General features: G+C 41.9%; 2 protein-coding genes across 3 annotated transcripts; one reads left to right on the forward strand and one right to left on the reverse strand.

Moving 5' to 3' along the window:
• Window positions 1-342: 342 nt before the first annotated feature.
• Window positions 343-19979, reverse strand: vps18 (VPS18 core subunit of CORVET and HOPS complexes). Of its 2 annotated transcripts, XR_013934704.1 has the most exons (12): window positions 19723-19979; window positions 18325-18466; window positions 16782-16873; window positions 14304-14554; window positions 13447-13800; window positions 12163-12780; window positions 8549-8824; window positions 6935-7303; window positions 6077-6286; window positions 4778-5014; window positions 2501-4347; window positions 343-2455 (listed from the first exon to the last, which is right to left on the reverse strand). XR_013934704.1 is itself a non-coding variant. In XM_080452992.1 (11 exons), exons 1-11 carry the CDS (start codon window positions 19823-19825, stop codon window positions 4024-4026), a joined length of 2976 nt encoding a protein of 991 aa, XP_080309118.1. In that variant the 5' UTR covers window positions 19826-19979; the 3' UTR covers window positions 343-4023. The 2 variants fall into 2 exon arrangements, 1 of the variants encoding a protein (XP_080309118.1); XM_080452992.1 differs by having other exon boundaries at window positions 343-4347.
• A 797-nt stretch (window positions 19980-20776) lies between these two features.
• rhov (ras homolog family member V) lies at window positions 20777-26726 on the forward strand. The gene is made up of 3 exons (XM_080453863.1): window positions 20777-21183; window positions 22475-22533; window positions 23441-26726. The coding sequence occupies exons 1-3, from the start codon at window positions 20979-20981 to the stop codon at window positions 23888-23890; spliced, it is 714 nt and encodes a 237-aa protein (XP_080309989.1). The 5' UTR covers window positions 20777-20978; the 3' UTR covers window positions 23891-26726.
• The last annotated feature ends 734 nt before the right edge of the window (window positions 26727-27460 follow it).

A 27460-nucleotide genomic window follows, 5' to 3' on the forward strand; every position in this document is an offset into this window, starting at 1 on the left:
CAAGCTGCACTATGTAACTTACCTCTTCTACCCCGGATTTGAACCCAGTTTCAGCCTGCCTGCGTGCTCAGGGGATAAATTGAATCTTGACCATCAGGTCAATAATATTCGTGTCAGATCCTGTGTCTAGGTGAGACACAACCTTTGGTTTGACACGATCTAAATGTCTCAAAAGAAGAGCAGGGAGACAAAATACAACCACCCCAGTTGTATAAGTTATATTGTATTAACATACTCTACCATACGGATTGGACAAAATACATTTCTATTCATTAAAACAAAAGTTACATAGTGCCGCTATATGTATAAATACAATGTTAGCAACACATTCAGGACAAGTGATACTTAACAAAATCCTTTATTAAATATTTATTACACCATCAATGATAACAGCCATTTAGACAATCATAGATACTGTATGCAACACTTGGATTGCAAAATAAGAGTATATGAAAAGCCTTTTAGTTCATTCTAACCAAGAGCTTTGCGTTACAATAATACAATAAAAGGGTTTAAAGGTAAGCTAAGTGATATGTTTTAATAAGTGTTACATTTTCAGCTCGGGATACCTTTATTTTTTATAATTTTATCCAATTAGGATAGAGAACTCAGTCAGGATACAGATTAAACAAGTGGAATTGGATGTGATGACACAAATACATCAGCAGACAAAATTGGAACTGGAACACAATAAAAATGAAGCTGATAAATTGGTACTTTCTCCTGATTGGCTGAGGATTTAAATGCACCTGAAAATGTATTTTCTGTTTATTAAAGATCTGGAGAGACGCAGAGACCCCTACTACTGAACAAACACTCTATAGCAATGATTACTATCACAATATAGTGCTTTAACCCTTTAACAAACAAAAAAACGTTGTTTTAACCCCAAAAAATATCACTTACCCTACCTTTAGTCTACACTCCGTAAAATGGACGGTGTGGCTTGCCTAACAGAACTCAGAATCAGCTGTATTGAACTGATCCATGTACAAGCATAGCAGTGCTCTGTTAGCTTGTAGATCAGTTATTTTAGGCAAGCGATATTGTCGTGCGAATGAGTATAAATTAAAGCTGTGCAATCATTAACTTCTATGTCCTACCCGGGATTAGAACCAGGCTCTCCTGTGTACCACTCAGCCATATACATATGTCACAGGAAGATTGGAGAACCAGGGAGATTGAAGACAGAGCGCTCGTTTTTAGGCACAGGGCTTCGGGGCGAGGCGGGGCTTTGATGCGACGCGGACCTGTCTTTTGTTGTTCCCCCCCACATAGCAACCAGGAAGCTACGCAAGGGGAACGCTGAACACGCGTTCACACGCACACGTGATGATAGTTATTGTCCATGACGGAGGCGCGCCGACTCAGCAGAGCTTGAGGCCGAGGAGGCGCCGAGAATTAGCGCCGTCCGAGTTGTGAACCGATAGGGACAGAATAGTTCTTTTCCTGGATCACTGTGTGTATGTGTGTGTGTGTGTGTGTCAGGGAGAAACTAAAACAATGCGTGTGTACGCGGGCGCGTGCATGCGCGCATGTGTGTGCGCACAAACGCGTACGCACACACACACCCTCCCTCTAGTCTGGCTTGCATTGCCCTCTAGCGTTGGTTTTACAGAATTGCCTGAAAACAAGCGCTCCTTCTTCAATCTCCCTGTAACATACATACATACATACATACATACATACATACATACTATAGCGCTTATGAGCTTGGGGCAGTACTACTTCTTGTCAGCCAGTAGATGTCCTACCAGACACCAGGGTCTAAATGTCTCCGTGGAAGAGTAGGGAGATCCCCCACCCCCCAACAGTAACAGGAAGAGTAGGCACTATGGAAGAGTGGGCTCCTCGATGTAAAATTGGCTATTTGGTCCAAATGTTATACATTTTTTTATAATTGTTATAATTGGAAAACGTTAAGTAATGTAAAGTATGCATGATTAGAACATGATAGAACATTTGACAATTAAGGTCTAATATTTCTACAAAATGCTACAAAACCTGCATATCCACTCGGTTTGGGAATAAACAAGAAGTTGAAGGGTACATTTAAGTCTGATAATGATGTACAGTACATGTTCAAATCATGTATACATTACTTAAGACCATTTTTCTAATATTTCATCTTTAACATTTTGGACAAAATAGCAGATTTTACATCAAGGTGCCCACTCTTCCTTAGTGCCCAGTGCCCACTCTTCTTGTATCCCCTCCAACCACTGCTACCACTGTGCCATTAATATTGTATTAACATACTCTACAACACAGATTGGTTAAAAAAAATATGTTTTATTCCTTAGTCAGTTCTGGTATTGCAGCTTTAAGCTTTAGAGAGGGTAATAAACAGACAGGAGAAGGACAGATACAACGCAAAGCTGCAGCTGCTACACACGAACAAGTGCATCATTTAAAACGTCTCCAACTGGCAATCTGATCTGAGCATGTGCAGTGTCTCCCAAATGAACCCTTACGGGTCCATTTGGTTCCATTTGTACACTCTTCCATTTGTACACAAACTCTTCCATTTGTACACTCTTCATCAGCAGGGTAGTTCAGGCACACACACACACACACACACACACACTCACATACATCCACATACGTACAGCTCAGGCATTGTTATATTAAAGACACATCCGCTTATGTGTGGGTGCGTGCATTCATCCCATCTTCTTCACTCACTGTGCCCACAGTACAGTCAAATCACGGCCTCTATTATCGCTAAGGCTTCGCTCAGAACGCAAGCAAATCCCATTTGACTGTCCAAACCGCTATTTGCAAGTGATCAGATCGGTGTTTGTGTATATTCAGACAACGACGTCGACCTATCTGCATTGGTTGCTGTGCTATCAACATAACATAACAGATGTGTGCGTAATGCTTAGGACTTATACTCTGACATATGACGGTGTCGCTTACTGAAAGTAGCCGATCTACAAGCTCTTTTCTTACAATCAGGGCGACAGTTAAGTTTGAGTGTCTGTGACGTAACGAAGAAAGCTTATAGCGCCAACTCAATTCAACACTGCACTACAGTGTAAATCTCAATGGAACCTTCAGAATATCCCATATCGTACAATACCTTATAGATCAGCTATTTTTCTATGAGCGACATTTCGAGCGTCGACAGAGTATAAATCAGGCTTCAGTGGCAGAGTGTCCAGACGGAGACACATCTGTAGAAATCAGATTTGAATCACATTTCAAACCAACTAAGGAGGAATGTGGTTCAAATCTGATTAACAAAAAATCTGTTTCCTCGAATGAGGATATTGTTTGGTGTTCAGGCTTGATAAAAGAGAATGTAAAACATCCGCACACTGGTTTTAAAGCTCCCAAACTATTTTATTATTATATTATATATACTTGTCCATACCCGTGGGGGGATATGTGCACATGATCTGGCAACCCGGGAGCCAGCGAACACAAAAACGCTAATAAACAGCTGACAGTTGGGGAAAGCGAAAAACGAGCTTCGCTGTTGCACATGGTAATGGTCAATGGCTGTGTGCAAATTCAAATCAATTGCTCCAGCCACTGAGGAGAACCGGGCAGAACAGATGTTGGGCTCACCACTACAGAGCTTTGTCGAATTATGGGAGGATATATATTTAAAACCAGTGTGCAGATGTTTTACCGTCTCTTTGATTCTTGCTTGATGTCCAGCACCTGGCCTACATACAGGTACAAGACATGCACACAATCTCCTCTTTGAACAGACTTGATCAAAACCAATCTGATTCCAATTTGGATCATAGGCCACAAATCTGATTTATTTGAGCCACCGGTCTGAACACAGCCTATACGCATTCACCTGCATAGGGTGCAAAGTTCTCCACATCAGCCTCAAACACTGCCAACAACACAAACATGTTGAAACCAAATGAAGCCGGTTGCGGGGTTGTTTGTTAGGCAGTGGGCATTCTCAGCGGGCAAGAAGAATCCCTGTCATCGCCGAACGGGTCGATTCCCACGTCAACCGATCGAACGAACGAACGATCGCGACACAGCCGTTCTCGTTCATAACCAGCTGTCCCTCTCCTCCTCGAACTTGAGCGGGTCGATGAACGGCTTGTCGATGGACTTGATCATCAGCTCGCCGCAGTACACGCACTCGCACGCCACGATGTCGTCGATGTCCGACTTGATCTGCTCGCGGCTGGTGCTGGTGCTGGCGGCGGCGGCAGCGGAGGCGGCGGTGCTGCCCTTGCCCAGGCTGGCGGTGTCGCCCTCGCCCTCCTTTAGGCGATGGCGCGAGCGGGACGACTGCGCGGCGGCCGCCAGCTTCTTCTGCAGGTCGTCCAGACGACTCTGCTTGTAGGCGGTCAGGTGAGGGCTCACCTCCTGAAAAATCACAATTATTACAGTTAATCAAACAAATCCATTTAATTGATTATTAAAAAAATATGAATAATTTAACACAAAATAATCAATTAGTAATCCATCCCTATTTTGGGCATGTCATTATACAGTAGGTGAACATTATCAAACAATTCAAAAATAAATTGTGCAGATTGGCTGTTTTCACTATTTTTCAATGAAATCATTGTGGAACAAAGTATAATATAACGCTTACACATTGTTAATTGATTACACCGTATTGTATCCACCACTGAGGCAGATCATTATTGCGTTGTGACGTATTGTGAGCTTTAGATCAGCTATTTTAGGGTTCAAGTCTTTAAAACATGGGTTCGAGATGTTAAAATAAGTCTTTAAAACGTGGGTTCAAGGGGTTAAAAGAAGTCTTTAAAGGTGGTGATCAGTGCAGCACCTGGATGAGGCAGTCGTAGTGGAACATGTGCCCACACAGGAACAGGTAGAAGGGTCTGTTGAGCAGGGGGAAGTCGCAGGCGGCACACTTCTCCTGGGACTCCACCATGCCGTACTTGTTCCTCATCTCCTGGATGTCCTCGCGGATGCGCTTGGCGCTCTCCGTGGCCTCCTCCATCTCCTGCTTCAGCTCCTCGATGTGCTTGTTGTACTCCTCCAGGGAGCTGCAGATGGCCTCCTAACACACACACACACACACATTAACACACACACATTAATAAAGGATAACGTTGCTGTCTGTCGGGCAGAAACTTCTTATCTCCATATCCTAACTTTCTGTGTTTTTCTTTCGTAAATGAACGCCCTTCTTGATCATACTACAGAGTCACACAAAAGCTTCAAAAGTAGCAGATCTGCAAGTTCAAAACGCGGCGCGAAACGCGGTGCGAAACGCGGTGCGAAACGCGGCACGAAGCGACGTGTTTTGAGCTTGTAGATCTGCTACTTTTGATGCTTTTGTGAGGGCAAAATGTCCCTAAACATATAGTAGAATTTGAGGAATAGACATTGGTAGGACAAATTTCCTGGTGCTCACAAGAGAAATGGTTGTTTAGGGTTAAAACGTTTTGAATACAGGCATTTTACTTGTAACAAATGTGTTTTTTATATTGTATTATTGATACAATATACAAATATGAGTACTTTACTTTATTTATTTCCGGGGCACTGCACATTAACTCATTCACTGCCACTGACGTAAAAAACGTAATTTCTCCCGTTTACCAATCCTGCCACTGACGTAAAAAACGTAATCTTTTTTTTTTAGTTTTTGTTTCAAATTTGACCCAAAGACCAAGGAGATATGATTGTTTAAAGATCTAGACTCCCATCCACTTCCTTGTTAACTTAAAACTTAAAAATTCTGTATCTCGGCTCCTGAGTACTTTTTTTTTTCGATGAAAAATCTCTGGCAGTGGGCAAACGCGGCCAGCAATAATTGTGGCAGTGAATGAGTTAATGAACATTTCAATCAATAAACATATCATGTAAATATGCCGGATTTAGCTCATTTCCATCCATAGTCCCACATGCAAATACACCACAACTACAACATGACAAAACAGAGAGAACATACAACTGCCTAAGAACAAATTTTAAGAATACCATACCCAGTTTAAAACCAACAAAAACCTACATACCTACCAAAGTGTAATATCTAAGCAATAGAATATCTAAAGCCTAATTTGAAATATCAACATCCACTGGTGAAAAGTAAAAAGAAAGGGACTTGGATCCAGACCTTGAAGTGGTCGATGGTGACAAAGTCAGGGAAGAAGGGCAGAATGTCTTCTATCTTGAGCAGGTTGCAGCTGGACAGACAGTTCATGGCCTTCTTCACGTCCTTCTCCTCCTGGACCACGTGACGCGCGATCTTCAGCCACAGCTTCTTCCTCAGCTCCTCGTCATCCTCGGGCAGGTCGGCGCACGACTTGGCCAGGTCCACGTCCACCTGAGAACAACACGGTAAATAAAATAAACCATATTAAAATATAAAAATAAGTGATGAAATATAAATTAATTCATGTTATTCCTCTCACTTTGATATTCCTTTCATTTTGATTGTGATCTAATTGAAAACATTTCAAATTTAAAAATCATACTTTCCACTGCATTCTGCGTCTGGAGGTAGGCCTGTCACAATTATTACATAATTGCCTAATCGCAATTATTTGAGGTAATCGCATTTTTCTTTTTTGCATAATCGTCATAATCATTTCCATGTTAATTTTTTTTTATATATTTCCAAAAGAATAGTGGAAATTTTCCACTATTAAAGTTTCTTTTTAAGTATAACGTCATTAAATATGTGTTATTAGTCATATCTGCCCTGTGCAACATTTGTTTACGAAGGCTAAAAGCTAAACCGAATCATTTTAATAAAATGAAATAATAATCAGAAACACAATTAAATCGCGATTAATTGTGTGACAATTAATTGTCAAGTAAAATGTCATAATCGTGACAGCCCTATCTGGAGGCTTTCAAAGGCTCTGGAGAAATGCCACCAGCCGGGCCTACATAAATCATGTCTGCTCTCTGACAGTTCACACATTGCACCTCATATTACGATCTTGAAAACACGACATGACTGACGTACATTCAAGGCCAGATCCACGGCCTCCTCGTAGAGCTCCATGATCCGGTAGACCAGGACGCAGGCCTGCAGGAACCCGTGCTCGGCGCACAGCCTCAGCGCGTACTTCAGGTCGTAGTGGATCTCCGAGGCGTGGGTCCCTGCCTGCTCCAGGTACCAGAGCAGGGAGTCGGGCTTGTACTTGGCGTAGAGGGACAGCAGGTAGTTGTGGATGGCCTCCTCGGTGACGGTGAGCTGGTAGACGCAGAACTCCATGTAGCGGATGGTCTCGTTGATCTGCTGGGTGCTGCCCATCTGGCTGTAGTTCATCAGGGCCGGGATCAGCTTCTTGGGGTCCAGCCGCTTGCCCATCTGGATCCAGGCGTCCACCACCTAAGTGGGTCCCCAGCAAAAGTAATTAATATAACGTCACAATCATTTTAACCACTTTAACCATTATTTTATACTTAGGGTATTCAAAAATAGCAGATATATGAGCTTAAAGATCTGCTAAATTTATAAAAAGCAAAAAATGTATGTTTGAATATATATATATTTTTAACTCAAATCTTTGCTTCTGGGGGTCCGTGGAACAAACATATTTTGAGATGATGGGGGTCGGCGCTTGGCGGCCAAATGCATATAATTTTGGGGGTTCTTGACATGCAAAAGTTTTGAGAACCATTGATATAGCAACATAAGTTTCTCAGAAAACTGTTAGGATTTAGAAGACATTTGTAGAATCGGCCACAGGTGGGATATTCAGTTGTCAAAGCAGCACCGCAGTAAGGATGAAACAATGGTACAGGCAAGTATAGAGAAGTAGGAACACTACAGGGGTCGGCAGGGGCTCAGGAGGTAGAGCGGCCCCTTGGGAATCGGAAGGTTCCCCGGCTCCCCCTGGGTTACTGTCGAAGTGTCCTTGAGTCCTTGAGACACTGAACCCCTAACTGCTCCAGATGAGCAGGTTGGTGTCTTGCATGGTTTCCTCAGAATTCTTTTTCTTCTTGATGATATAGTAGTCATGTAACAGTGGTGCAGTGGTGATTTTTTGGTGGCACGCTATTTTAATGACATCACGGTGCGCAGGTTGCTTAACACCTACACTACAGGATTTAGCACATTCTTTACTTAAGTAAAAGTATCAAAACTACAGTGTAGAAATACTCTGTTACAAGCAAAAGTCCGGAATTCAAAATCTACTTGAGTAAAAGTACAAAAGTATTGGTCTCAAAATGTACTTAAAGTACCAAAACAAAAAGTACAGAATGTCCCATTTCACCAGTTCAAAACGTATGAAAAACCTTTTGAAAATAGCCAATCTACAAGCTCACAATGCGTTGCATCACAACGTATCGTGAGCTTGTAGATCTGCTATTTCCAAATGGCCGAAGTGGGCTGAAGTGGTTAATGTGTGTTTTGTAATAATAATCCAAATCTACAAAGTAACTCAAGTTTTCATATAATAGTAGTGGAGTAAAAGTACAATATTTGCCTCTGAGATGTAGCGGAATTTTGGAAATTGGAAATACTCAAGTAAAGTACAAATACCAAAAAATGTTACTTAAGTGCAGTACTTAAGTAAATGTACTTAGTTACTTTCCACCACTGTATAATAGTTATGCAACAGTGACCTACCTTCTTGGGGATGTGCTGCATGAGCACGGGGGAGAACTTGTAGAAGAGCTTCTCGTCGCAGTGCTTGGAGAGCACCTCCAGGGCGGCAGTGTAGTCGTCGTGCTGGCAGTGGTGGGAGATGACCCTCTCGTAGTCCTGCATGATGACGGAGAAGTACACCATGTCGTCCACGTTGCCGTGGCTGGCCAGCAGGTCGTAGATGGTGGAGCGGTTGTTGAACAGGCACTCCTTGTGCTTGGCTCCGCCCAGGAAGCGGCGGAACTCGTCGCGGGTCTCCTGGAAGTACAGCCATGTGTTGTGAGCTTGTAGATCAGCTATTTTCTATAAACTTGTTAAAGGTAGGGTAAGTGATTTTCTTTGGTTAAAATAAGTGTTAAATAGCTCTATATTCTGATAGTACTCATTGCTATAGAGTGTTTGTTCAGTAAAAGGAGTCTCCTTGTCTCTCCAGCTCTTTATAAAACAGAAAATGCATTTTCTTTTCAGTTTCAGTTTCATTTCCAATCTTATCCAATCAGGAAAGAGAACTCAATCAGGATATAGATTAAAGTTAAACAAGTGAAATAGGAAGTGATGACACTAAGAAATGAGCAGGCAAAATTGGAACTGGAAAACTATAAAAATGAAGCTTAAAAATTGGTACTTTCTCTTGATTGGCTGAGATTTTGACACCTACCAGAAAATGTATTTTCTGTTTATTAAAGAGCTGGAGAGACGGGGAGACTCCTGTTACTGAACTGAAAAACACAAATAATCATGAATCCCAATGATTGTCTGACAATTAATCATCAACTAAAAGAGTGTTTATCAAAGTGGAATCGGGGTTAGCAAAATGTTAAATGATTGATAGTTATGAACCAAAAGGAACCTTACAGGTCTGTAACTCAGAGTGTGTACAAATGGAACCAAATGGACCCTTACGAGTCCATTTGGTTCAATGGCCCCGATTCATTATGCTGGTCGTAAATATGGGGTGAATAAAGTTCGTAAAGGAGGTCGTATTTTTGGTACTCACAAACTGACGTGCCATTCTCAAAGGGGTTCGTATATCCCTGAGACGTGCGTATGACCAGGTGTAGGACATGATTACTCTGGAAGGCTGCATCCAACAGCATCCAACTTCAACGTCACCGTGCTGAACAGTGCTAAACAGTGTTGCCATGTCCGCTTATTATAAGCGAATTTGGGCTTATTTTTCTGTAAAGTTGCTTGTAAATATTGGTAGCTGTGGGGTGCGGTTTTTTGGGCTTGTTTCTAAAGTGTAGTTGGTTATTTGGGCTTGCTAACCGGTGGTTCTCAAATATTTTTATGTCATGGACCCCCAAGTTAATATGTAGGCTAATTTATCCCTATAAGCCCCATCTGAAAATGTTTTGTGCCAACTAGAGCCCCGTACCAGATTCGTGTTGTTAGAATGTTTAAAAAATCTTCCAAATATTCCACATTTTATTACAAGATTTTTGTTTTAAATAGCAGATCTACAAGCTCACAACGGTTTAATTAAAGTGCTCATAATGGCCTAAGTGCCAGTTGCTTCTTTTGGGCTTGTTTTCCTAGACCTGGTTGCTTATTTCTCTCACAACATCTGGCAACGCTGATGCAAGTTTGAAGTTCAACTCCGCCTCGTCTAAAGATAACAGATCTCGCCTTGACAACTTACTGTTCTGTCTGGAAGCGGATTATGTAATAAATGCTCTCATGTGTAATGAGAATAAAGAAGTTTACAGGGTTTAACCCCATTACCAAATAAAAGGCTAATAAAACGTGGAAAGGATATTATATAAGCCTTTTCTAATGAACATTGCGCACCTTTACCGAGGTAAAAAGATGATGAAATCCAGCATACTAGTGGAACGCTGCTATCCGATTATGGACCAGAGCTTATTGATTACTTATTGATTAAATTCGTTAATCTTTTATTAATATATCACTGTCCTACGTCGGAATGGGGAATGGATCTTCTGCACACAGCTTTCATCCACTATAGTTTCCTCATCAGATGGTAAGATTTATTAGGCTGTTGTGTGTGGTGTTCATGTGATCAATATACAGTAGAGTAGCCTACAGTAGGCTATTACAAATTAATACCGCGGCACGGACACTGGAGGTGCGTCAGTCCCTCCGCAGTTTCATTAAGGTATGATAGCCTATTTTCATTATTACGTGACACTTTGGCTGAGATGGCCCGCTGGCAAACACACTGAGGGACCTAAAAATTCAGCTCTAAATGCAACTTATAGCCTAGAAAACAAATTAAAAGCATGTCTAAATTATGCATAGGCTACAAGCAATAGGTTTGACATTTATTTTTTATATATGTGTGTTGACAAATGTTGGCCACACATATTTTATTTGAGGTTTGCCACTGTTGTAATTGATTTTGGCATGAAGAATGAAGCATTCTAAAGACATACACATTTCAGCCCTGGTAAGACAGCCTCGGGGTTGACTTGGGAACGTGCGCACCTCACGCTCAAAACACAGACCAAAAAACTTTCATGAATCTGACTGCAGGTGTAGGATTTGTCTTAAATGCCGGTAAGTACAAAATATGGTCGTAAATCGCTTGATGAATCGGGGCCAATGTGTACACACTCAAGAGTTATGGACGTCCTTATGCATGGGTTCCCAGTGCGTCCCACATTTTTCAGGCCATGACCCCCTTAATGTAATCTCCACCCCGATAAGCACTTGCAATTGTAGGAGTTGAGGCATTACATTTAGTTTGACTCCGTTCCACAGATACATATTGTGAAAAATATCCTAACGAGCTTGTAGATCGTCTATTTTCACAATTTTGGACTCTTTCTTCTGTAAGATTTGACAATTTGGCCAATGTTTGACCATTGTTTATAGTATAGTGTGTTGGTTACTTTTGATGTAGTAATGGTGTTGTTATTAGTTTGTTATTATTATTTTCATTTTAGAGGTATAAAAAAGGGCTTAAAAGTCAGATGTACCCTGTATACACTTATACTGTATGTTGGTTCGTTTACGGTTGAGTGAGAAAACAATGTTGCACATTAACACATTGCATGCCAGTCGCGTAGATCTACGCGAACCTATTTAAAGCCGCAGCGTGCCAGTCGCGTAGATCTACGCGAACCGCCGATTCCCATTGTAATCGCCCCAGGTGCACTTTCCGAATTTTTTTGATCCATTTCCGTTTCCGGTTTCCGGTCGGAAACGGAATTATTCGGGTTCCGGTTTTTTCGATCGTATCCGCTTCCTGTCTGGGATCCTGTTTAAAACTCGATTTTCTCGGTTGTTGTTTTTCTCCTCGCTGATCACTGTTTACCGTTGATCGGCTGTAGCTTCAAGATGGCGGCACGGATTTGGAAACTGTTTTCGCTGGCCGTTTCTCACGGATCCGCTGTGTGTTTAGAACCAAATGAACGCGCACTTTTAACTTATTTAGCGAGGTCTGTGGCGACATGAAAAAAACTAAAAAACAACAATAAAACGCTGGCACTGGTGAGTACATTATGAGATTAAACTCTGGCATGGAATGTGTTAAGCTTATCCTCTGGGGACCCGCAGTTTGGGAACCACCGACCTAATGCATGCCAAAATGGGGGGTCCTTGAACGCAAAGGTTTTTAGAGAAGCACCGACCTGGAAGACGAGCATGTTCTCGTCGCTCTCCAGCCGGCCCAGGCTGTTGAGGTAGAGCTCCGCCAGCCAGGTGACCAGCAGGGTGATCTGGGTCCGCTCGCTGGCCTTCAGGTTGTTCAGCTTCTTCAGCAGGAACTCCTTCAGCGCGTCCTCCTGCTCCGCCTCGATGAACTTGAGCGCAATCTCCTCGAAGTAGTTCTGCGTGAGCGCGTAGCACTTGGCGCTCTCCAGGTAGCGCTTGTTGGCGAAGCAGTGGTCGGCCTCGCGCGCCAGCACCGTGTCCATGCACTCGGGCCGGTCGCGGCAGTACTCCTTGGCCAGGTCGAACTTGCTCATGTTCATGTACATCTGCCAGACGTCGCGCGCCTCCCGCTGGATGTGGTAGCGGAAGACGGCGCGCTCCGTGTAGATCCACACCAGGCCGCCCGCCGGGTCCTTGATCATCTTCTTCAGCACGCCGAACTTGTCGGGGAAGATGTCCTCATACACCGCCTGGCCGTTGAGCGTGCAGATGGCCTTGACGCGGTCGGGCAGCAGCAGCAGGAAGTGGAACTGGGTCAGCACGATGGAGATGGGCTTGTTGAAGCCGAAGTCGATGTCGTCGGTGTACTCCCACACCTGAGACATGCACAGAGAGAGAGAGAGAGAGAGAGAGAGAGAGAGAGAGAAGGAAGAAATTCTAATTTATTTTTTATAATCGATTAAATCGAATCAAGCTTACAAAGCGCCACGATGGAGCACATTGTGAGGTTGTAGATCTGCTATTTAACCCATTAAGGCCTGAGGTTTTGATTCTACAAAATGTCTTCTAAATCCTAACAGTTTTCTGAAAAACCTATGTTGCTATATCAGTGGTTCCCAAACTTTTTCATGTCAAGGACCCCCAAAATGATATGTATTTGGCCTCCGACCCACATCTGAAAATATTTAGTTCCAGGGAGGGACCCCCAGAAGCAAAGATTTGAGTTAAAAATGTTCGCTTTAAAAATATATTTATTCAAAGATTTACCGGTACACACATTTTCATTCATTCACATTTTCTTATTCTTCAAAAATAGCAGATCTACAAGTTCATAGCGCGGCACTATGAGCTTGTATTTCTGCTATTTTTGAATAGCCAAAGTATAAAATAATGGTTTAAGTGGTGACACAGATGCGTTCCCGGTTTTAATGGATTAATATATATAAAAATGTTCCCTTCTAAAATAAATGTTCTCTTTTTTTATACATAAAATAGTTTGATTAACTGTTGCACACCTAAATGAATCTAAAGACTCTGTTTACCTGTACATCACTAAGGAGGGAGTCAGGCCTGACGTAGTCCAGCTGGCCGTACAGAACTCCATTCCCCATCATCCAGGCGAAGGCCTTGGGACAGGAGCGCAGCTTGGAGGTGTAGAAGGTGATCTCGCTGTAGCCCATGTTGACGGGGAACTCCTGGAAGCTGGGCAGGAGGTCCTGGTTCTGGGCGAAGATGGAGCTGAAGCCCTGCTGCTCCGAGCCCTCTGGAACCTTCCCCACGAACTGGAAGAGGCGTTTGCGGGTGGTGGCGATGATGAAGTACTTGTTCTCCAGACCGCGCTCCACCTCCAGGCAGCAGACCGGCGCCGGCTTGCCGTCCTCCTCCACAGAATGGACCTGACCCAGGAAATTGGACAAATTTCATACAGTGTAGACTAGAGTGCAGTGACCTGTAATTACTGTATATAAATTCGGTGGATCTATTGAAGCTTTATATGTGCACATTGTGTAGACTTTTTAAAGATTCCGATTGAATTGAATTGAATATAATCACTAGCACTGTGTTATGTACTGGTTCAGTGAGTCAATATATTGGCCATTATTAAACATTTCCAGTCTTTTTTCCAGTCAATTATGCAGCCAATGTGCTCACAACTGAGCAGTGCCAGACCAAATCTGCAGAGGGAAATTGTATTTTTGCAATGGCAGATTCATCTGGTTTCCGGGCTAATGTGTTTCCTGTTCAAATCTGCAGCCAATCAAAAACCGTAACAGGAAATGGGTATGCCACCTTCTGCCAACCTGGGACTAGAGTTACTATGCACAGAGCCTACAGATATGATTCCTGAACACCTCTCATCAGAAGAGATACACACATCCACTCTCTGCTCTCCCCTGACCTGTTTGAAGTACTGGTCTGGGTTGGTGTTGAACAGGCTGCCCTCCGTCGCCGAGATCTCGGCCTCGAAGATGATGCCCTGGCCGGTGCCCACCAGGATGGGGCCCGTGTTGGCCTCGGTGCCCAGCAGCTTGTTCCAGCCCACGCTCTCGATGAGGTGGCCTCGCCAGCGGGACAGGCTGCGCACCTTCTGCGTGTTCCTGTTCAGGTAGAGACACTCACTGGTGCTCAGGCTGATCACCAGATGGGAACCTAGCGTGATGATGAGGAGACAAGGGACAGGCGTTAAATCATGTCACAGTGATCAATCAATCAATCAATCGGGACTAAAACAAAAACAAAGGAATCCTCCACACTAGCGGTGTATTTACTTAACTCATTCACTGCCAAGGACTTAATTGACGCGTTTTTTGTCCAAAAGCCCAGGCTGCCAAGGACGTAAGACGTACTTTTGCAGCCTGTGAATGATCCAAGCACCACCAAAGAAGAGTACACCCAGAAATCACGTGATCACAACAACAACAAAGATCACCTGCTTTCATGCTAAAGGATTCACAAAAGTCTTTTTTTTTCTCGCAGATTTCTGTTGTTTTCTAAGTGTTCTACAAAAAAAAAGCCACATTCAAACGGCCATAGCTCCGGATTTGGAGGATCGTGACCGGCCAATTTTTTTCCCCGATTCTACCGGACCCCCGTGCATGTAATGAGCCGATCTCCGTGAGGAAGGTCGGAGGTCACGGAGGATATTCCATGATTTTTCAAAGGTACAGTAAAATCGCTGTTTTCGCTGGCAAGAGGACGGTAGACGGATGAATTAATTAATCAATACCTGACAGTCAATGAGTTAACATTTAGCACAACATCAAATCCTAGGTTCTTGCTGTTCTACATACAGCCAACCAGTTGACGACATTGCAGATTGAGGCTTTAACCTTTGCTTTTATGAAATATCCGAGACCATTAGCGTTTTATGGAAGATACTTCTGAACATGTATTCTAGTGCTAGTTTGACCCATTCCATACTTCATTTACAGAATACATACAGCATCAATGGGCTTTACATAAACAGTAAAGGAAACTGGCCCTATTTTTGGGATGTAAATTATTTTCACAATTTTACTGAATTAGCTAAAATAGTCCATCTACAAGCTCACAACACGTCGCAATACAATGCTTTGTAAGCTTGTAGGTCGGCAAATGTTGCTAATTTCACGAGACCTCATCATATGACAAAGTATAAAATAGGGCTTGTGTGGTTTAAAAACAAAACACTTTTAAAAGGAGTAATAAGTAACTAGTAAGGTTTTACTCTTCTTGAATAAGTTGCAACACTGATAATGAACAACAGAATGGAAAATGTTCTTCTGGAGTTTAGAGTATCGAAATACAGAGCCAGGCTCAAATATATTTAAAAACACTTTTATACTTGAAGGCAAACTGAGATACCGTAAATGTCCACACCTAAATGTATCCATATATCGTTGCTGTCGGGCAGAAACCTCTCATCTCCATATTGTAACTTTTTGTGTTTTTTTGTAAATGAACGCCCTACTTGATCATACTACAGCGTCACACAAAAGCATCAAAAGTAGCAGATCTACAAGCTCGAAACGCGGCACAAGGCAACAAGTTTTGAGCTTGTCGATCTGATACTTTTGATGCTTTTGAATTTGAATCCTGAAAAGTTACAATTTGTACATATGAGGTTTCCACCCGACAGAGACGATATATACTGTACCCAGCATTAGTATATTTCCACTGCTCTGTTTGTTAGATTATCTATTTGTATTTGCTGTCAGCACATGGATTTACTGTAGACTGAAACATTCTTAGCCTGTCTGTTAATGACGCTGCCATTTCCACACCACCAGCACATCATTTAATCGCAAGGTGACCTCCTGGTTAATTGAATGAATCAAAACATAAATTATCACCAGCCCACGTGTATCATGATTAATCATTTGCTCTTTAAAAAGCCTGGCATTGCATGATAACACAGAGCATCAGACGGTTGCCATTTGATGCGAGTGAGCTGACATTATAACGTGGGTAGGGCTGTCACGATTATTGCATTTCACTTGACGATTAATTATCACTCAAATAATTGTGATTAACGATTTAATAGTGTTTCTGTCTCTGGATTATGAATACAAAATACATTTCTGTTTGGCTTTTAGACTTCGTAAACAAAAAGGTGCACAGGGCAAATGTGACAAATAACTTGCATAGTTTAATAACTTCATACTTTAAAAAAAAAACATGACTAGTGGAAATAGCCAATCTACAAGCTCAAAACGTGTCGCAATGTGACATGTTTTGAGCGTGAAGATCTGCTATTACCACTATTTTTGAATTGTTTTGAAAATATATGAACATTTTTCAACATGGAAATTATTATGACAATTATGCCAACAATAATTGCGATTATCTCAAATAATGTGACAGGCCTAATAAACGTGGGTGTTTTAGGTTTTTTTACCTGTGGGGTCCAGGAATAACTTGTGTACTTTAGTGTCATCTTTCCTCCCCAGCTCGATGTGGTTGGGCTGATCCGGCTTGGCCAGGTCGATCCTGAACAAGACAACAACACCATCTCATTACAAAACATACAATGGATATTAATGTCAGATAGTGGATATCATTGTTGTCGGGCAAAAACCTCTTATCTCCATATTTTTAATTTTTGTGTTTTTTTCGTAAATTAACGCCCTACTTGATCATACTACAGCATCACAAAAAAAGTTTCAATCAAAAGTAGCAGATCTGCAAGCTCAAGCTTGAGCTTGTAGATCTGCTACTTTCGCTGTTTTTGAATTTTAATCCTGAAAAGTAACAGTTTTCGATATATTAGGTTTCCACCCGACAGAGACGATATAATCACGCCACAATCACCATCAACCACATGGCCTAAAAGGCTAACATACTTTTTTTTCAAATTCAAAAGCATAACAAGTAGCAGATCCGCAAGCTGGAAACATTTTGAGCTTGTAGATCTGCTACTTTTGCTATTTTTTAATTTGAATCCTGAAAAGCAACAGTTTTGGGACATATGAGCCGAGGTTTATATGAGGACAGAGACGATATAGTAAGTTATGTCTCACCATAAGTAACACACCGTAGTTACTAGTTACATGGTACATGATATTATACATGATATTATTAAAACAATGTCAATCACAAAATGTTGTAATTTGTCATTCCTTTTATAAGAGGGAGCAGACAGCTTACCAACATATAGGCTACAAGCACCAACAGACACCATATCGTTGCTGTCGGGTGGAAACCTTGTATGTCCAAAACAGTTCCTTTTTTTATTATTATTTAATAAGTAGTGAAAAGAGACGATCTATTTGTTGTAGATCGGCTATTTTCACTATTTTTGTGTGACACTCTTGTGTGATGAAGTAGGGCATTCATTTACAGGGGGATGTCAAATATATCCAAACATTTTCCAAAACATTTAATTTCTATTTCTATTTCAAGGATTTTCATGACCGTGGGAACCCTGGCTACACTCAAACAATTTAAATCAGGAAATGTTCTCATTTGTCATTCATTTTATAACTACTACAATTCAACATTTAATCGCATAGAATAGATAAATGACGCAATCATAGATAAGGTGCTATCAGTAAAGGCGGTTACACACCGGCGAATGTGCGAATATACGCAAAATTCTGACTCGTTCCGAATAATTAAAAGACGCTTTTTAGCTTCGCTTTTCCACTTTTTCGCGCCATGTACGCTTGCATTGACTTTATAAGGTTTTAAAAAAAAGCGTATTATTCGCACGAAAAAATCGCCCCGGTGTGTAAGGACCTTACAAGTCAATCAAAACCAGGTGTTTACTGTTTAGAGATATCTCTGCATTCAATGTCAAGACAGTGTGTTCTAATCAACATGTATAACAATCATGATCACAGCTAATCCAATCAGGTTACCATACAATCTTAAATTAACCTTTAATACTGTGTATTAACTGTGTAATTAACTGTGATAAAGGGATGGTTTCTTTTTTTTACCTCAGTAGTGTGTCTTTTCCCAGGCTCATGCATAGCTGATTGTTGCACACTGCAAAGTGGTTGATCTTCTCCGGTGGAGAGAAATCGATCCTTTGCTTGTTGAATATCGGCTTCTCCTCTTCCAGTCTCACATTCACAAAACCTTTGGGAGGATAAACAAAAAGTCAACCCTAAACATTTATGAAACAATAAATGTTATAAACGTTGTGGGTATTTGTAGCTGTTATTATTATTAACCACTTATATAGTGATAGCCCTGGGATTAAAGACTATCTTAGACGAGTCTGACTCGATAAAATACATCTATGATAGTCTTGATCCAAGGCTAATATACAGGGGTCATCAATGTGTCCGTACACAGACAAATGTGTCTGTGGCATACATTACATTATTTTGATCATAAGACTCAAATACTGAATGTGTCAGTCTCCAGGTTTTCCTCAGAATTTGCATGTCACTTATTTACTATGACTATGTATACAGGTGTCACTTTTTATTTTAATAATAACTCTGAGAGTGCACAATGCATGGCGATGCATGGTAATGACCCCTTCATTGTAAATTCACACACACACAGAGAGGGGGTGGGGTGACTTCACACACACACACACACACACACACACACACACAGGCTTGTGGTGGACATTTGTCAAAATTTTATCTTTACCATGGACATAAAAATTGGTGGAAAATTATAACCAGAAACACACGAACCTTTACAATTCTGAGAGTGCACAAATGGAACCAAATGGACCTGGATCAATTTTTTTGGACCCTTGGTCCAATTGTAAAGGTTTGTGTGTTTCTGGTTATAATTTTCCACCAATTTTTATGTCCATGGTAAAGATAGAATTTTGACAAATGTCCACCACAAGCCAGCATGGCAATGACCCCTGATATAGTGGTAATCAATCAATAAGTGGGGTCCTCAGCCAAATACATAACAATCTGGGGGTTCTTTCCTTGACATGAAAATGTTCTGAGAACCACTGACCAAAATAGGGACACAAGGTTGAAAGAGAGGTTAGTTTGGTGTAACCAGTATGATAATTGATTGATTGAATGTATTAACAGTTTGCAGAAAAAAGAAGAGAGGTACAGTTCTATACAAAAGGATGCTAAAGGGATTAAACACAAGAAAGCACTATGGCTTGTTTCGATTGTTGTCCTGTGTATTCAATTCATATTATAGTGGTCATCAAAGTGGGGGACTATTTGGGGGCCCCAAATTGTTATGTATGGTCAGTCTGAAGTTCTCAAACATTTGCATGTAAATGTTTGAGACATTTGCATGCAAATGATTGAGAACCACTGTTAGTTTGGTCAAACCGGTATGAGAATCACATTGATCATCTGTTGAGGGGTCCCAGCAGAGCACCATAAGGCCCCCCGGTGTACCTGAGTGCGTGATCCCGATGTTAGCAGCCGACAGGCGGCCGTGCTGCTGGAGGGACTGCCTGGTGTTCTGGGAGTCCTCGTATTCATCCAGGATGGAAGCCATCACTCCTTGATTTAACACAGAAAACGCTTAGAACCTATATGGTTGCCTTCTTCATGCGTCTATTGAGAGGAGGATGTGTAATAATGTTTATTGGAGTATTAAATGATGAAATAACATTGAAAACACACACAGCTACATGACACAGTAGCATAGCTTCCGTGTGTCTATGGTTCAGTCATGTGACCAGGCTGTGTGTTGGATCATGTGACCTAAGTTGATGTAGTGCTGTTCGTTTGGCAGCAGGGGTCGCAGTGCTCTCACATTTCAGCTGTAGATCACCATGCTGCTGTTCCTCCTTGTGCCGACTTATTATGCTGATTTTGTTGTAGAAATTATGATGATAATGATAATGATAATAATAATAATAATAATAACAACAACAACAACAACAACAACAAATAACAACAACAACAACAACAACAAATAATAATAATAATAATAATAATAACAACAACAACATATAATAATAATAATAAGGGTAATAATAATAATAATAATAATAATAATAATAATAGTAATAATAATAATAATAATAATAATAATAGTAATAGTAATAAAAGTAAATAAATAAAAACAAGTGAGAAATACACAAGTAAATAAAAGGACCTCAGTCAAAATTGTGCTTGAGTAGTCAGTCTACAGCATTGGTTCTCAAAGTGGGGTCTGGGGTTCCAGGGGGTCCCCAGCGAAATGTCCTTGACATGAAAAAGTTTAGCAAACAGTAGCCTACTTGAGCATTTGGTAGATTAAATCAATTCCTATGAGTATATTATCTATATCTACTACTTCTCACCAACTGTGTGTCAAAAGATTATTTCTGAATGGGGGAGAAAATGACGCAGAGGGGGGCGTGGCTTATCCATATGCAAATCACACAACCTGTTTGACTGGCGCGGAGGCGAGTTAAAATCCGACACCCGCATTTCGTCACTCAGCATTCACACTCTGGGAGCTACAGGAGAGGACAGACCATACATAGAGACAGACATACTGCAGTACACACACACACACTCAGCTGTTTCTCCACATAGCCAGCCAGACAGACCTACTGCTGCATATTACACTGTTATTACACAGTTTGTTTCTGTTCTTCAGACAGCAGTGATCATCACCATCTCAGTAGTGTTTTTAGGACGTTGATGTTGTTGATAACATGCCACCCCACATGGATTACTTCCACCACGAGTCCAGGGTGCCCAGTGCCTGTGGCTTCAGCCAGGAGGACGAGCTGCAGAGCGGCTGCATCAACCTCATGCTGGTGGGAGACCCGGCCGTGGGCAAGACCAGCATGATAGTCAGCTACACCTCCAATGGATACCCCGTTGAGTACAAGCAGACGGGATTTGACGTCTTCTCCGGTGAGTTCTTCATTTATTTATACCAGAATCAGAGTATGGAGGGAAAAAAAGGAAAGAAAAAAAATAACAGTGGTTCTCAAACTTTTTCTCAAGGACCCCCAAAATGATATGTATTTGGCTTTGGACCACCATCTCAACAATATTTTGTGCCAGGGATTTTTCAAAAAATAGCAGACCTACAAGTGCCGCGCTTTGAGCTTGTATATCTGCTATTTTTGAATAGCCAAAGTATAAAAGGTTAAAGTGGTTAAAATGATTGTGACGCTATATAACTAATTTTGCTGGGTCCTGGGACCTCACTTTGAGAACCAAAGATCTATAATATCTAGAGCACTGGATCCGAGTTCCAGCAAATTGACATTATTATAGCATCAATAAGTTCGACCACTTCAAACCAATGTTATTACTTCGGATATTCCAGCCAATCTACAAGCTCACAACGCATGTAGATCTGCTATTAACCTATTCTTATTATTATGAACGTTTGGAATAATCTAATTTTAACCAAATCCTATTGGGGCTCCATGGCACAGAATCGATTCAAGTGGGGTTCAGCCATAGGGGTTCAGCGGCAAAATACATAGATGTCAATTTGGGAGTCCTTGTCATGGAAATATTTGAGAACCACTGACCCAGTCAATGTCAAACAGAGCATAGATAGTTATTCTTTCTTTTATTTTTATTTTAACCATGGCAAATGCAATGACAAGATAGTAGTCTATCCATAACTATTTTAATGAACACATATGTATTAAAATACATGTAACTAATTGGAAACTGTTATAAGTGCATAAGAAAAACATCATAAAAGGGCATTTGAATAAAATAGTTCAAGTATGTTAAACATCTATCAGGATACCAAAAGGGAAGGTAGATGTAATTTTCCCATCCCTTTTGTAGGCTACACATTATAGGCGTAGTGTTTGTATTTGTTGATGACATGTATTATTGTGTTAATTGTGTATGCTATGTTGATGCATTGAATACATAGTGACCACAATGGAAACAAGTCCCCAAGACTTTTTTTTGTGTTATCCTTTTAGCTTTAATGTCTTACTGTACCATGTGCTGTTTACATTGTTGACTAATATGCAATCAATCAAAACCGAGGACAGGAAAAAAAAGTCAGTGGCATGCACTGGCAACTTCTAGCAACTGCGTTATAACTTAATAAGGAGATTCCACAGCAGTGTGTTCTCTATAGCAGCCAGTGTGTGACTCTGTTCTTTGACATAATGACTGGAAGTCTGTGCGTCTCTGACTCATGTCACTGTGTCTCTCCTCCCAACAGGACAGGTTCAAGTGGAAGGAACCCCTGTCAGAGTTCAGCTGCTGGACACTGCTGGACAGGTAAGAAATATTGACACATATTCATCTCCAGATATCACTATAGTCACTGTAACAAGAATGTCGTTATGGTCGAGCAGAGAAACCTCTTATCTCCATATTTTAACTTTGGGTTGTGTTTTTTTCGTAAATTAACACCCTACTTGATCATACTACAGGCATCACACAAAAGTATCAAAAGTAGTGAGATTGTAGATCTGCTACTTTTGCCATTTTTGAATTTGAATCCTGAAAAATAACACTTTTGGATATATGAGGTTTCCACCCGACAGACGATATTATAGTTAGGTTTATAAAAAGAAAATACATTTTTTTAAACCACTTTACTTTCAACCACCTATTTTTGTTAAAAATAAGCAAAAATTGCAGATCTGCCATCTCACATCGTGTCGCATTGCGACATTGTATGGCTTTCACTGTAGTAGGACTGGCCCCTCATTGTCGATTAATTGATTAATCAGTCAATTTGGTCTTTGTTGATTTTAGTCTTTGTTGATTGATCAGTCCCCCCCCCCCCAAGTACATCTCTTGTAAACTCTAAAGAACCATTTAATTATTCCAGTCTATAACTTTCAATAGCCAGTATGTATCCATTCTGAAATCAACACTAGAATGGTCAGTTCTCAACCTCACCAACTTGAGTTAGGCTGCTCTCTGTGATTATATGCAGCCAACACTATTTTACATAGTGATTGATTAAATCAATTCCTATGACTGTTAGTCATTTAGTCGAGGACAACCATACACTTATAGTTGGTTTATGCAACAAGCGTCATGTCACTGTGACACAGAAACCCAATGAACCTCTGACTCAGACTGAATCATCTCCGGTTCATGTCACCAATAGACGTTAGATCAACATCACATGAACTAACCCATCGTTTTCCTCTCTACCTTCGTCCCTCTCCAGGAGGAATTCGACGACTTCCGCTCGCTGTCCTACGCCCACGCCGACGTCTTCCTGCTGTGCTTCAGCGTGGTCAACCCTGCCTCCTTCCACAACGTCACCGACAAGTGGGTGCCCTCGATCCGCGCCCGCAACCCGTCGGCGCCCATCGTGCTCGTGGGCACGCAGTCGGACCTCCTCGCCGACGTCAACGTGCTCATCGAGCTGGACCGCTCCGGTGGCGTGAAGCCCGTGCCCAGCTCGAGGGCCAGGAGCCTGGCGGAGAAGATCCGGGCGTCGGACTACGTGGAGTGCTCCTCGCTGACGCAGAAGAACCTGAAGGAGGCCTTCGACGCCGGCATCTTCGCCGCCATCAAGCACAAGACGCGTAAGGTGAAGAAGAGGCGGTCGTCCGAGAGGAAGGCCAAGGCCTTCTCCCGGTGTAGCTGGAAGAAGTTCTTCTGTTTCGTATGAACTTTGGACTCTCTCTCTCTCGGTGGGAGGTCGTGGACAGAACTGGAGTGTTATTTATTGCAGTTGGATCCCAACCTATTTTCCTTGGGGCCCCCAAGGAACATCTGACAAGCGTGCAAGCACGCACGCACTTGTGTTTTTCCAGACATGTTAACCACTTAAGACCTTTCAAAAAGTTTCCACAATAGCCGATTCACAAGCTCACTTGGACATGACGTTGTTGTAGATTGGCTATTTTGGAAACTTTTTGGAAAAATTCCTGTTTGAGGACGAGCTGGACTGATATCAAATTGAGGACATACAAGAGGATGGAAGCAAGTTATGATTTTGTGCAACATGTTTTGGACTACCTCCAAAAACAGACGTGGTCCCTCACACGATCCCTGTGATCTTTGGGGGGGGGGGGGGGGCCCAGTCCAGACCCCAGGTTGGGAAACACTGATTTATTGGAGCCAACAACAATCCCCTTCCTCTCGCCTCGCTCCACTTCATGCAAAAACAGTGACACAAACGGAAGTGAGCCCCATAGGAGTGGCGGGGGCAGAGATTTGGGTACTTTCAACTGGCGAGCTCTACGGGAGGCAACAGTTGGGATTCTGGGGATTTTTTTTCTCTCTCTCTCTCTCTCAGCTGAGTCGTCTCCTATTGGCACCCTGGCAAGGGTGTCATCTTTCAGCCCTGCAGTGTCAGCTACGTGTTTCACACGCTCGGCTGCTTTGTGTAAACAGACAAAAAACAACGCAACGTCTTGCGTTTGTGATGAAGCAATCAAAAGGCAATACGTCGTCTGTTATGAATCAACTGAAAAGAGACAGTGAGTCGTCGCCGGACTGAGTATCAGCTGAACGAACGCTCTGTCTGTCTGTCGGAACGGGGAAACAAACAGTCATGGAAATAATAATATGCTGCGGATTGGCAGGTCTGGTCGGCTGTCTGTTCTGATGTTGCCTGCAGTGTATAGTGTGTGTGTGTGTGTGTGTGAGAGAGAAAGAGAGAAGAGGCCAAAGCGTGTGATAAGATCGAAGGCAATCGTTTCTTATTGTTCTTCTCTCAGGGCTGGCCTGTTTATGCTCCATTCATATGCAGTAGAGAGTCTGAAGTCTCCATTGTAAATGTACTCAATTCTTACCTGCGTGTGAAAGCCTTCCTGGTCAGCATAGAGGGGGCGATTATCACCTGGCCTCTGGCTCTCAATCCACTCACGGGAGTTGACATTTAAACCAGTGTTGTTGGGAAAGTTACTCAGGAGGAGTAATAACTTACTAGTTTCTTACTACTACTACTACTTCTTATAATAATATTACATTACTTATGACTTGGTGAACTAGTTACATTACAAGATATATTACTTTCACGTGTACACGTTACGTCATAATTTCTACAATAAGATCTACAAGCTTAACAACGTGTTGATAGCTTGTAGATCTGTTATTTTTCGCCATGTGACAGCCCCCTTTACTATGGAGTATAAAATATAGGCATAATAGTCTAAAACACATTGTGTTCATTGTAACTCAAAGTTACTTGGATTAATAACTTAATAATAACTATTATTACTTGTTTCTGCAAATGTAATAAGTTACATTACTAGTTACCGGAGAAAGTAATATTACAGTAATATATGACTTAAATAGTTTCTGCCCAACACTTGCATTTGACACCCGACAGTCATCTTTAACACCCGCCGACACTTAACACCCAACGGACATTTTTAGCAACAAGCGGGGGTCACTGCAGGGGGGCTTTGTGGGCCTACAGATCAGATACAAATACAGTCCCTGCTTCTGATTAATGAGCTGATAGATCAGAGAGACGCTTTATTTGTGAGCTCTCCCCAGTCCGTTCCCGTGGCCTGGAGGTTTGTGTGAATGAGTGAGTGGTGGGGGTTAATCCCTGGTCTTTTCAGGCCTGACGAATCTACATCTGTAAAGACAGAGACACCGCTGGAGGCTTTGGGTTCCACCCCTGCCGACAATCACCCCCCTACCCCCATCCCCCTCCTCCAACTGGCAGGAACCTGGATGACGTTAGCGCCAGGGGTCCATTTCTAACAAAAAACAGAGGGGCATTTTCTTAGCCACTTGAGAAAATACAGAAAACACTTAGACAAATATTTTTGAATTTACAAATAATTTGATATTAAATTGTGATACTATCAGACAGTCATGTATTTCATTCAGTCTGATTATCAGAAGCAGGGATAAAACATATCCCCACCAGCCGCCCATACAAAATGACTGTCCAGAGACGAGAAGGCCAGGGAGGGGATATCAAAAGCAGGGGCATCATGGATTTACCCCCCCCCCCCCCCCCCCTCCCTCCCAAGCTAATTATATTGTGGGTGTAACGCTCTCCCTTGGCTCATGATGAGCTCAGTAAAGTCCTCTCCATGTGTTTAGAGAGTTGACTGCTGCTCTGAGCACAAACATGGCCAACAGCCTCTGCCTGGATCTAAACACACTTTTACTAACCTCTGTGTCAGTCACATTTTGTGCATTACTCCAATACTCCCCCCCCCCCTCCCCAACACACACACACACACACTCAAGTCATCTGTCACCGACACCCGGTTGTGAGACAGCTCTATTGCTCAATGCTTCTTGTGGAAGTGTTACGTATGTATTATACTAAAGCTATTCTGTTTGTTTAAAACAGTGTGTACTATTTTGTAAATGTCTTGTAAATTGTAATTATAATATGTGAGAGGAGATGTGGATATTCGATGCATTGGTGTATGTTGTGGAGTCTCACTGTCTGACATCAACTTATGCTGTGACTGACTTCTGTGGCGATACATTTATACATGTTGAAAGTGATGGAATATCAATAAATTAAGTATAAAATGATCTGTGCTATTTGTATTATCTATCTATCTATCTATCTATCTATCTATCTATCTATCTACGGTATATGCTGCATATCGTCTCTGTCGGGTGGAAACCTCATATGTACAAAATAGTTACTTTTCAGGATTCAAAATTCAAAAACATCAAAAGTAGCAGATCCACAAGCTCGAAACACGGTGCGAAGCGGCGCTTTTTGAGCTTGTGGATCTGCTTTTTGATGCTTTTGTGTGACGCTGTAGTGTGATCAAATATGGCGTTAATTTTTTTTAAAAAAAGTTAGAATATGGAGATATGTATGTAGGCTATAATTCACTGGTGACTGCTTAACACTCAGGGCAAACAGGTTTGATTGATTGATTGATTGATGGAATACTTTATTAGTCAGAAATGTAAACAGCCCGTGGTACAGTCAGACATTAAGGCTAAAAGGATAACACAAAAAAGTCCTGGGGACTTGATTCCATTGTGGTCTTATATATGTATTCAATTCATCAACAGCTTTTAACACAGTCATCTTACAATAGTGATAGGGGAGATTGAGCATTATTCTCCACAGGACTCAGTCAGTACCCTTCCTCACAGCCACCACCACCACCACGTGTACTATGTTCTCGGTCCCTGGACCTAAGCAGATGACAAGTGACCGACCCCGCGTGACTGCAGCTGTGAGTGGGTCGACTGTTCCTAATTCATTCCACATGAGTGACGCAGCGCGGTGGCAGTC

The sequence above is a fragment of the Gymnoscopelus braueri genome (assembly GCF_963280865.1).
Source record: "Gymnoscopelus braueri genome assembly, chromosome: 16".
NCBI lineage: Eukaryota > Metazoa > Chordata > Actinopteri > Myctophiformes > Myctophidae > Gymnoscopelus > Gymnoscopelus braueri.